Source organism: Loxodonta africana, chromosome X (genome assembly GCF_030014295.1).
Source record: "Loxodonta africana isolate mLoxAfr1 chromosome X, mLoxAfr1.hap2, whole genome shotgun sequence".
Lineage (NCBI taxonomy): Eukaryota > Metazoa > Chordata > Mammalia > Proboscidea > Elephantidae > Loxodonta > Loxodonta africana.
In genome coordinates this window covers 16,718,604-16,731,259 of record NC_087369.1, presented here as the reverse complement: position 1 = coordinate 16,731,259, position 12,656 = coordinate 16,718,604, and the positions used below count along the sequence as shown (strand labels likewise).

At 44.8% G+C, this 12,656-nt stretch overlaps 1 protein-coding gene across 2 annotated transcripts in view; it reads left to right on the top strand.

Annotated features, from left to right (window-relative positions):
- The window catches only part of ASB9 (ankyrin repeat and SOCS box containing 9), a 28,684-nt gene that overhangs the window by 11,310 nt on the left and 4,718 nt on the right, over positions 1–12,656 (top strand). For both annotated transcript variants that reach the window (XM_003415980.3, XM_023555195.2), the window contains exons 3-6: positions 1,866–1,973; positions 6,056–6,206; positions 8,111–8,245; positions 9,654–9,845. In XM_003415980.3, coding sequence (XP_003416028.2) covers positions 1,866–1,973; positions 6,056–6,206; positions 8,111–8,245; positions 9,654–9,845 — 586 coding nt within the window. The remainder of the gene's footprint in view (positions 1–1,865; positions 1,974–6,055; positions 6,207–8,110; positions 8,246–9,653; positions 9,846–12,656) is intronic.

Sequence of the window (12,656 nt, the reverse complement as noted above, 5' to 3'; positions counted from 1 at the left end):
GGTAGTGTGTTTCCATGTTCCCTTGCAGTTTCAAAATTTCCTCTTAACAGTCTTGCAAGAAAGAGCCACTTGTTAATTTGTTAAAATTTAATAGTTGCATGTGAAATTTAGCAATTTGGGCTAGGCTAACTTTTGAAATATTTTTAATTGAGAAATACAGACTACGAACACAAATGAGCTTAAACACAATGTGTACCATTTAACAGATAGTGATGAGAGCACTGCCAGGTGCCTGCCACCCAAGTCAAGAAATAAAAAACTAGCACGTTGCTGGCACCTCCAAAGCACCATCCATCCCTTCCCTGCCTGTGCCTCCTAGAGCACAATCCTACCTCTCCATCATAACCAATTGCCACTGAGTCAGTTCTGACTCGCGGCGACCCCATGTGTGCAGATTAGAACCGCCCCATAGGGTTTTCAATGACTGTAACCTTTCAGAAGCAGATTGCCAGGCCTTTCTTCTGAGGCACCGTTGGGTGGCTTTAAACTACCAAGCTTTCGGCTATAGCTGTGTGCTTAACTATTTGCGCCCCCCAGGGACTCCTTCTCCACCATGACATTGTTGTTAGGTGCCGTTGAGTTGGCTCCGACTCACAGTGACCCTAGGTACAACAGAACGAAACACTGCCCGGCCCTTCGCCATGCTAACAATCGTCGTTATGCTTGAGTCCATTGTTGCAGCCACTGTTTGTCAGTCCATCTCATTGAGGGTCTTCCTCTTTTCCGCTGACCCTGTACTTTACCAAGCATGATGTCCTTCTCCAGGGACTGGTCTCTCCTGATGACATGTCAAAAGTACACGAGATGAAGTCTCGCCATCCTTGCTTCTAAGGAGCATTCTAGCTGTACTTCTTCCAAGACAGACTTGTTCGTTCTTTTGGCAGTCCATGATATAGTCAATATTCTTTGGCAACACCATAGTTCGAAGGTGTCAATTGTTCAGTCTTCCTTATTCACTGAATATGAGTATGAATCTCCACCATAAAAGTCACTATTATCCTAACTTCCTGGCTTTTCTTTATAGTTTTACTCCTCTCTACGTACTCTCAAACAATGCAGTTTGGTTTTGCCTACTTTTGAACTTTCCGTAAATGTATTAGGTATTATTTTGGCTCTTGGTTCTTTCCTTCAACATTATTTTTGCGAGAGTCATCCTTGCAGTTGCTTGGACTTAGAGTGCGTTTAGTGTAATATTCCACTGAGTGGTTATACCATAGTTTATTATCCAGTCTACTATTGATGGGCATTTGGGTTGTTTCAGTTTGGAGCTATCATGACCAATGCTGTTGGGGATATTCTTGCATATGTATCCAGCTGCATATTTCTTGAGTGAATATAAGTAAAAGTCAAATTGCTGGGTCACAGGCATGTATATCTTCAGCTTTAATACGTAGTCACCAGTTGCTGTCAAGTCGACTCTGACTCATGGCGCCCCCATGTGTGTTAGAGTAGAACTGTGCTCCATAGAGTTTTCAATGGCTGATTTTTTTTTGGAAGTAGATCACCAGGCCTTTCTTCCAAGGTGCCTCTGGGTGGGCTCAAACCTCCAACCTTTCAGTTAGCAGCCAAGCGCATTAACTGTTTACACCACCCAGGGACTTCTTAGTTCTGATAAAAAAAGATAGATACTGCCAAAGTATTTTCCAGTGTTTGTACCGTAGAACACTTCCACTATCAGTGTATGATGGTTCCTTTTTTTTTTTTTAACATCATCTTCAACACCTTGTATTGTCAGAGTTTGAGCCAGTGAATGTGACTAATTATGTGACTTTTAAAATAACAGTCACAGTCCTGGAATCACGGGTGAAAGCCAGCCCAGGGCACCATTGCTCTGCACTCCTTACTTTGTCCTTTTGCTTTCCCAGGGCTGGCCTGTGAACCTCATCACGGCAGACCGTGTGTCCCCACTGCATGAAGCCTGCCTTGGTGGCCATCCCTCATGTGCCAACATCTTATTAAAGCACGGAGCTCAGGTTAGTGGGGCTCAAAGAACATCTGAGAAACCGAGAATGAAAAACGGCCATTTCTATCCCTTCTGAATAATTTTCAGCACTTTTGATTAAACTGATTAAAAATATGAAGGGGGTATTTTTCAAGAGTGTCATATCCATCAAGCTTCTTTGCTTTAGTGATAGATGAAGTACTGAATCTTTAGCTAGAAAATAATGCTTAGAGTCTTAGAGAAAATTATGGTGGATATAATTTTCTTTACCAGCCAAAGCAAAAAAAAAAAAAAACCTAACAAACTAGTTGCTGTAGAGTCAAATCTGACTCATGGTGACACACACATACCATGTGTGTCAGAGTAGAACTGTGCTACACAGGGTTTTCAAGGCTGTGAGCATTTTGGAATCAGATCACCAGGTCTTTCTTCCAAGGCTCCTCTGGGTAGGTTCAAACTGCTAGCCTTTCGGTTAGTACTTAACCATTTGCGCCACCCAGGGACAAGCAAGGAATCATTTTAATCCCTATTTTGTCAAACTGGAAGGGAGGAGAGGAGGGGAGAAATTTTTAGGTGGGTTTGAACTGCCAAACTTTTGGTTAGTAGTTGAGTACTTAACCATCTGCACCACTACTAATTAAATGGGTGTCAGACTGCTTCTGCCTTTACCCCTATGAGTACAGGAATGTGGTAAGATACTGTAGAAAACACATAAAATTTGGCTTTGTAAGACCTGACTTGGAGCCCTGGTTAAGAGCTATGGCTGCTAACCAAAAGGTTGGCAGTTTGAATCCACCAGCCGCTCCTTGGAAATGCTATGGGACAGTTCTGCTCTGTCCTATAGGGTCGCTATGAGTCAGAACTGACTTGGTAGCACCTAACAACAACAAGACCTGATTTATGGTCCCAGCCCAGCCCTACCGCTTACTAACATTGTAAACTTGGATATGTTACAGAGCTTCTGAGCTTTAGAGTCTATATTTGTAAAAAGTGGGAAAATAACAACACTGAAAGAAGTGGTCTAGCTTATTGTGGCACTGTGAAGACTAAGAGAGATAAGGTACATGAGCATTTGGCTACACGAATTATTATTTTGGGAATGAGAATCAGGATGGCATAATGAGATCCTAGAGAAGGCATATACAAAGTCATTGAATTTAAAAGTAGGAACCAATAAGTCTCCCTTTAACTAAGTCCCCCTCATGCTCAAGAGTAACGGGAAAATCTGAATACCTGAGTTCCTCATGTTCTCTCAACCAATATTTACTGAGCATTTGTCATATGCCCCACTCTGGATAAAGACCCAAACCCTTTGCCATCAAGTCGATTCTGACTCATAGTGACCCTATAGGACGAAGAAGAGCTGCCCCATACGGTTTCCAAGGCTGTAATCTTTATGGGGGCAGACTACCATATCTTTCTCCCACAGAGTGGCTAGTGGGTTTGAACCACTGACCTTTTGGTTAGCAGCTGAGTGCTTTAACCACTGTGCCACCAGGGCTCCTATGGATAAAGACCTGTAAAAACCCATTGCCGTTGAGTTGATTCCAACTCATAGTGACCCTACAGGACAGAGCAGAACTGCCCCGTAGGGTTTCCAAGGAGCAGCTGGTGGATTCCAACTCCCGACCTTTTGGTTAGCAGCTGAGCTCTTAACCACTGCGCCGCCAGGGCTCCATAGATAAAGACAGTCCCTGCTTTTTAGGCACTTGTAATCTAATTGGAGAGACAGCAAGAGAAGCAAGTAAATTAATGAATGGAATGCCAGCTGCTTCAATAGATAAACCCTGACATCACAGTAGTCTAATACGATAAAAGTTTATTTCTTGCTCAACTGAAGCGCTAGTATGTGTGTTCCTGGTTGGGTGGCTCTTTTCCAAGGGTGATTCAGGGACACAGGCTTCTTTCACCCTGTGGCTCTGCCATCTTCAACAAGTGGCTCCCATATTTGCTGTAGGAGCCATTTCCATTCCAGGTAGTTGGAAGGGGCAGGTTGTGCATGGAAGACATTTAAAGGCCAGTCTTAGCAGTGATGTTCCTCATTTTTGCCCACATCCCATTGGCCAGAACTCATTTAAGCCATGTCTAACTGCAGGGGAGGCTGGGAAATGTAGTATGGCTGTGTGCCCAGGGGTAGAGGAAATAGGCTTGTTGAATGCATAGCATCTTAGCTACAGAAGGCAATTACGATGAGTGTTTATATACATTAGTTTTTGCTATATAACAAACCACCTCAACTTAATGGCTTAAAACAACAGTCATTTATTTATCTCACAATTCTGTGGGTCATCTAGACAGTTCTTCTGATCTAGGCAGGCTCAGCTGATCTCATCTGGGCTTATTTATGCATTTGAGGTCAGCTAGTGAGTCGGCCAGGGCAGGCTGGTTTACCATGGCCTTGACCGGGATGGTCGGGATGACTGGGGAGACAGGAACTCTCTCCACGTGATCTCTCATGTCTAACAGGCAGCCTGGACTTGTTCACAGGTAGCAGGGATTCCAAGATTAGCCAGAGAGGGCAAGCTGTTTGCTTGTATCACATATGCTACCGTCCCACTGGCCAAAGCAAGTCACATGGCCAAGCCCCGATTCAAGGAGTAGAAATGGGAGGGGATGCAAAGCCACACTGCACAGGGATGTGCATACTAGGCCAGGAAGAAGCTGTGGCCATTTTTGAAAAGTACGACAATATAATAAGTATTAATACTAAGAGGGTTGTTGGGAGCACATATAAGTGTTCCTAACCCATTTTATTTTTGATGGAGTGAGAGGGCTCAAGAGAGGCTTCCTACAGGAAATGATGTCTAAGCTGAAACCTAAAAGTCCTGGAGTTAGTCAGTTGAATGGTAGGTTGGGGAAAATTAGGGGCTTCTTATCCACCGGGGCAGTTCTACTCTGTCCTATAGGGTCTCTACGAGTTGGAATCGACTCGACGGCACTGGGTTTTTTGGTATTTCTCATCCACCGGGTGCAGCGAATACAAAGGCCTGGAAGTGAAAGCGAGCACATTTTTATAGAGTTTCTTATGGCAGGAGAGTAGAGTAGGTGGGAGGAGTGTGGGCCAGAACACAAACGACCCTGTTGTCTGTGCCAAAAAAAATGGGCTTTGTTCTGAGACCAGTAGAGAGCCACAGGTGAGTACATAATCAGATTTATATTTCTGTTAAGATTTATCCAAAACATAGAAGCAGGGCCAGGACTAAGGACTAAGGAGAGGCACACAGGGTGTGAACTTTATGGAGGTGCTCACTCTGAGGGACATACGGAACTTACAAGACCTTTAAGGTCACTTATATGATTCTTAATAAACATTGCACCCTCGGTACCTTTCCACCCTCACTCTAGTCCCAGCCCTGTTTGGAAATAGAGCATGAGAATGGCTTCGTGTCTTTGCAATATTATTGCTTAACGAGTCCACCAAAGAATTATTTAATGCTCTGGAGGAATGTATCTTCCTTTGGCTTTCTAGTTACTATTAGATTATAGCCCAAACACAGGGAAGTTACCTGTTAACTTGTAGATTTAGAAAAGATAACTCCAAGGTTACAGTTTTGTGCCCTATAGGACATTAACTGGTCTTGTATCTTTACTTCAGAATTGTTTGGACTTGACTATACAACCCTCTAATCCTCAAAATCTCCTTGGAACCACCCTCACCATCTTACTGGTGCCCTCATTAATTCATCTTTGGCCAGTGTCCACTCTGTATTTGTATGAAAATCATGTTTTTTTAACTTTTTAAAATTATACTTTAACATTTTTAGAAAGTTAACTCTGGCTACTGTGAGGAAACTGGTTGGTATGGGATGGGATCTGGGAGGGAAGATTTAAAAGAAGGAGATTAATCTGGAAGCTACTGGAATAATTCTAGCTAATTTTGAAGTTCATGTTCCTGGAGGAGGCATGATAGAACATTCAGTAACATTCCTGATGCCTTACATTCAGTATCTCCTTCAGTTTTTCACGATACCCTTGAAAAAATTTTTCTCCCCATTTTGTAGCCATGGAATATAAGGCTCAGGGGGGTTAAATAACAGCTCAAAAGCAATGGAGCCAAGATTTGAACCCAGGGCACTGCACTGCCTGCCTTCATCCTGGAGCTTTCCTTTCCAGGTGAATGGCCTTACTACAGACTGGCACACTCCCTTGTTTAATGCTTGTGTCAGCGGCAGCCAGGACTGTGTGAACTTACTTCTGCAGCATGGAGCCAGCCCCGACTCTGCAAATCACCTGGCATCCCCCATCCATGAAGCTGCTAAGAGAGGTAAATCTGCCGAAAATTTAAATTTTCCACTCATTCCTTTAGGACATCTTGCTGTCCAAAGAAAGAGAGAAAAGGAGGTATATTTTAGAGCAGTAGTTCTTGAAGTTGGATCCCCAGACCAGAAGCATCAGCATGACCAGAAATGCAAAATGCAGATTCTTGGGCCCCACTGAGTCAGTAGCTCTGAGGCAGGGCCCAGACACCTGTGTTTTATTTCACAAGCCCTCAAGATGATTCTGGTGCACAATACGTCTGAGAACCACTGCTTTAGGGCCTTTGGAATGGTGTACACTGCTGTTCCCCTGGAACAGGGCCTGCACAGGGTAGACTATCCATCAGTATTTGTGGATTACATCGTTGAATCTACGGCCCCATAGAAATCAAGTACTTTTATAAAATAAATTATATTCTGCTGTTTTAGGGCCTTACAGAATATTGTCTCAGGGCTCCCTAAGTCTGCTAAGTGAAACAAACTGCTTTCAATTTTGGGGACTGTAAGATGTTATGCACAGTCCGGGATTTGGTAGAGGGTCATTGACAGGAAGGGAAACTTTCCATAAGATGGACTGGCACAATAGCCACAACAATGAGCTCCGACATACCAACGATCATGAAGATGGCGCAGGACCAGGCAACATTTTGTCCTGTCAGACCTTAAGGTCATTATGAGTCAGAGCCGACTTGATGGCAACTAACAACAGCAGCAGTTTGGGGTAACTCTCTTCATAATGCCATAATTTGCCTGATATGCTGAACTCTGAGACAAAAATGAAATCGCCAAGTTTTGCTTTTCTCTGACATTCATCATCATCATTACCCTAATAACCTTACCTTGCCAGAGGGCTTTCAGTTTCCCCAAGGGCTTTCACAGAAGGGCTTCCCGTGATCCTTACCCCTCCCCCCAAAAAACCCCATTGCTGTCGAGTCAATTCTGACTCATAGCAACCCTACAGAACAGAGAAGAACTGCCCCATAGGGTTTCCAAGGAGTGGCTGGTGGATTCGAACCTTTTGGTTAGCAGCCAAGCTCTTAACCACTGCGCCACCAGGCCCCCCATGATCCTTACAGCAGCCCTATTGAGTGGATCAACCCATACTATAGTTATCTCCCAAAGCATTGCCTTTTTTTTTAAGAGACATGCTAGTTTATCATATTCACTGGACACGTAGAACTAAAAAGATATAACAAGAGAAATGCAAAGGAACAATGTATAAAGTATGGCATTCTAGACCAAGCAAGAGTGATTCAGCTTTGACCAAACCTAGTTTGCCCAACTGGGACCCAATCATGTTGGATTTGGTAGCTGCTTTGAAACCTCACCTGTGCCCATCTGCGCCAGTTGCTCTCAGGGCCTGCCATTGGTGAGGTTGTAAGCTTCCATCCCTGTTTCATGGCCATGGTATGCCCTTTCTTCTCTGGGTCCAACTTGAGTCCCTGTTCCTCCTTAACCAATAATGAGTGGCTGTCAAGTTGACTCCTACTCATGGTGGTCCCAACTCATGGCGATCCCATGTGTGTCATAGTAGAACTATCCTCCGTAGGGTTTTCAGCAGCTGATATTTCACCTAGCTCTTCCCAACTCTCCGTTCAATTTCTGTACCTGGACTAATTACTCCACAAATTAATGAAAACGGATGGATTGACTGCCAGTTATTTAAAAGTGGTTTTTTTTTTTTTTAATAATAAACTCAGGTGAGTTCCACCCATGGCTGCAGATCACGTCTTGTTGTCAACCTGTTAACTGATGGCAGTGTTTGAAATCATTTCCTATTTGAAGTAAAGGGAATGGCTTTTGGTCCTCTGAATAAATTGCTGGCAAATTTAAATTCAAAAAATGGGGAAGGTGGTGTTTCCATAACTGCAGAACTTGTCCTATAACCGTTCTCTCTCGCTTTGGGCTACAGGCCACGTGGAGTGCGTGGAGTCTCTTGTAGCTCACGGAGGCAACATTGACTATAATATCAGACACCTGGGTACTCCACTATATTTGGCTTGTGAAAACCAGCAGATAGCCTGTGCCAAGAAGCTTCTGGAATCAGGTAAAACAAAAAACCAAACAAGGAAAGAACAGAAAAGGAAATTCGAAGTAGTTCAATGGTCTCTCTACTGTAGCAGAGGAAAGAGTATGGGCAATGGAATTGGACTGTGTTTCCATGGGGAATTATTTTAAACTACTTGAGCTTCAGTTCTCTCACTTGTAACAAGAGGATAATGATGATGATGATGATGATAATGATACCTCCCTCCCAGGGTGGTCCTCAATGATTGTTAGTTCCTGCCCCCTTCTCTCTGCCTCTCTCCCTCCTGCCGATCATAATTTTAGGCTCTGAATAACTTGCAAAGCTGCTGGATTAGGGCTGAATCTTCCTGTCTGGAGCCTTCTTCACCAGGTCTCTCCGATTTGGAAATTGAGCTTGCCCTATTTTTAGCCCATTGTAAATATTCTGTTTTCTTTAACATGGTCTACATACCATTGTTCCTTTCCACTGCCCTGTTGTTGCCCAGGACGTTTTTTTTTGACACCTGAAACACCATTTCATCATCTCTTTAATTATCTGAATTTTTTTATCCATGACAACTTCATTATTCTCTCCCTTACCTGAATTCTCATCGTTCTTATTGCCTTCTATTCATTTGGCAGCCATTGCCATGAATTAGGGGATTCATTTCCCTCTCTCTGTTTCTCTCCCTTTCTTAAATGTCTATATTCTGTCTCCCTAGCTAGAGGTTAAGCTCTTAGCCAAGAAAGGGCCAGGTTTGGCATCCCTCGCAAAGCCAAAAACAATAAAAGTACAATTCAGTTAGCATTTGTTGCCTGCATATAGATTCTCATTTTACTAGAAGGGCAGCAACTCAGGAAATGCCACATGATCCCACATGTCACAGTGGAAGCCAGGGGGGGAATCTGCTGAGAGTGTAGGAGTGGAATTGGGTGTGGATGGTGCTGGAAACTCACCTTACTCTTGAGGAGGACACTTTGGAACCTTTCCTGTGATTGGCCACCCCAATCTAGGAGCTGATCCCAGGAGTTATTCTCTTTTCACAGTCCAGATCACACAGTGCCTGAGTCCCAGGTTTGAAACCCAATGGCGGCTGCTAGTGTATATATTTGGCTGCCTGGTGTAGACCAATTTCACCATCTAGCCTCACTCTCAGCCTGTAGAGGCTAATACTTAGCCTCCATTCATAATGGATGTGCAGCCTTTCCTCTGCCAGGATTTCTCTTGTATGTATCGCATCTGTCTAGCACTCAAAGGTGAGTTTTTAGCTTCCTGCTATATTCAGTCACTTATAAAATGACATTTCCCCATATTATTAAATGGAGTCAAATCAAGGGGATCTCTTTGGATCCCCTTAGGGAATTTTGAGGCTCAGCGATTTGAGAGGGTGGACAGTTGGGCTCTACTCTTTGGCTGACCACCTTCTGTTCCCATCACGACTACTTAGGAGCAAATGTGAACCACGGCAAAGGTCTGGATTCCCCTCTTCACGTGGTGGCCAGGACGTGCAGCGGGGAGCTGGCCCGCCTGCTTTTGGACTTTGGAGCCGACACTCAGGCTAAGAATGCTGACGGCAAGCGCCCTGTGGAGCTGGTGGTACCAGAGAATGCTCTGACGCAGCTCCTCTTGCAGAGAGAAGGTGCTTCTCCTTTGTCTGAACCTAAGCCCTAATCTGTAGAGACTCCTGTGGGCTCTAGTAGGAGGCAGGTACTTACCGAGTTCTGACTTGCGATCCTATCCAAGATCATTCTCTGCCCTCACTCAATGTGGGGGAACTTTAGATCATTTAATATTCAGCAAATATACAGTCAAACATAGACATACATATGTGTGTATATATATACACAGTTAAGTGCTCGGCTGCTAACCGAAAGGTTGGCAGTTTGAATCCACCCAGAGGCACCTTAGAAGAAGGGCCTGGAGATCTGCTTACAAAAGGTCACAGCGTTGAAAACCCTATGGAGCACAGTTCTACTCTGCCCTAGAGGGTCGCTATGAGTCAGAATCGACGGAATGGCAATTTTTTTTTTTAAAGCCAAGCACAAGCCGTTTGCGCCACGCAGGAACATTATATGGGATACGGTATTACAGTAAGTAACCATTCTGCCATTTGACAGGTTAGAGATGGGCTGGTTTGGATGATCTACTATTCACGTGTAGGGTATGACAGTTATCAAAAAATTAAGATGTTGTTGAAAAAATTTAATACTAAACTTGTCAAAAACCAATTTAGAATGATGACGTAGGAGCCCCTTTGGGGTTGTATGATGCCCCAGATGGGCAGAAACACTGGGCATTTGATTTCTGGGTGTAAAAATGCAGCTCATTAAAAGGACTGGGTATCACTTTCATAATTCACACCAATCTGAAGGTATTTACTCTTATAAATCAATAAGCACTGAAGTCCACAGTCCACAAGTAAGTACTGACACTTCCGCCCCGCACAACTCAGCATGGTGACTGAGAGGCATGCAGGAGGGTCCCCTGAGCTGCAAGGGCATGGTGGACTGGGGTGCAGAGCAGAATCCTTCAGGCTCGGGAGACACCTGATTCATTCTTAATTGCCCCTAGAGGTGGGGAAGCAGAGTGCTTACTTTGTTGGGGTGTGTGGGCAGTGTTAGGCTTTAGGGCCTGTGCGACCTTGCAGCAGGCCTTCCCTATTGGAAGGATACTGATTATATACATGTCACCTGTTTTCTTTTCTTCCCAAGCTGAGAAAGAGGGCCGGCTCTGGGCAGAATTGTAAAGTGGGCCAAGGAGTGTTCTCCTTCCTACTCCCGCTGCCCCAGGTTCTAGTGGCCAAGCCCCTACTTTGAACACCCCAAACAGGGCCTGTACTGCCTCAGCACAGGGAAGACCGGCCCCAGGCGCGACTGGATAAGCACCAGACACTTCTACCTGACTCTGGCCGATTCCCTGCTTTCTAGAAAATTCTCTTTATACAGGGTTAACTTCTCCATCAGGTGCTTTAGGACCATGGTGTTTGCAGGGGCCCACAGAAATGTTTTCATTTCTTGTAAGAAAAAAAATGAATATAACCCAACCTGGATTACATTCATCTGTATACCAACACAGTTATAAAATATATTTCTTAATATTTTTAATGGAGAAAGGGATCCACATAGGCTAAAGTGTTTCAGGTCCCCTGAAGTCATAATGAGAGGAGATGTAGATCTATCCTGGCCCCATCAAACAATCTCCTAGGACTTTCCGGTTGCCTTCACGGGCCCCACTTTATTTCCCAAGGTCACTCCTAGAGACCCACTTAGTTAATTCCTTTCATTCACATTTTGATGCTGATGATGTCCCCAAAGATCCCATTAGCTCAGGAAGTGCCATTTGCCACTAAAGAGAACTGAGGCATCTTTTGCCTCCGTGAATGATTGTGGGAGTTCTGATGAGGTCACCTCTCTGCAGGCTGGACCCTCACAGGAAATGAGCCAGGCAACTGCAGAAAACCATGCCCACCGATGACATGCGGAAATTTCTATCTCCGGGTGTCCCCAATGTCGCATTTGCTTCAGGTCACCTGCTTCTTTGTACCTGGAAAATGTTTGGTGAAACTCAGTCATGTTTGGAAGGAGGCTTTGCACGGGTGTTGGGAGAGGCGGGCTCTTCCCTTCTGCTCCCTTCCCATCATGGCAGCTTCTTGGGGGGGAAGGGGAAAGGACGTCAGGAATATCACCACCCCAGCCCCTTGTGAAGCATTTAAAGCAGTGTTTGCTCATGGGACGCGATGAAAGCTGACCTTGACTCTCTCAGCCCAGCACGTACAGGAGCCACTCCTGAATGCACTTTGGCCTTAGAGCATCCTGTGTATTGGGGGTCGGGGGGGGGTGGAAGAGAAGAAATTGAGGCCCAAAGGAAAATGCCAATCCATAAATACAGAATTAGCTAATTTTATCATGGAGCAACCCGCCAGCCACCCTATGGAAGAAAGATGTGACAGTCTGCTTCTGTAAAGATCTGCAGCCTTGGAAACGCTGTGGGACTGTTCTCCTCTGCCCTGTAGGGTCGGTATGAACTGGAATCGATTCTACGGGTTTGGTATTATCGAGCAAAGCAAATACCCAGAATGCATGCAGGTGGCCAGCAAGGGGCTACAAAGCCAGAGTGGATTTTCAGCTCCATTTTTACGGTATGGAAGCTACAGCTGTCTCCATCATCCTGCCTTTAGTAAACAGCCAGCAGACACTCCCTGGGCATCAGAACTTCCCCTGAGCTCATGCTCATGGGCCTGCAGTTCATAGTTCCCTATCAGGCTTGCTCTGATGTTTTGTTCTGCACAATTCTTTCTCAGGACTTCCTCCGGTTGCCCCTGAGAGTGTGTCTAGCACCTATGATCAGTCACATTCCTCAGGGAGGTGAGACTCAGTTCAGTTTCCCCAGAGTGGGCTTTTTATGGTTCACTAATATACGCCTTGGGTGCACCGACATTAATTTGGAAGGT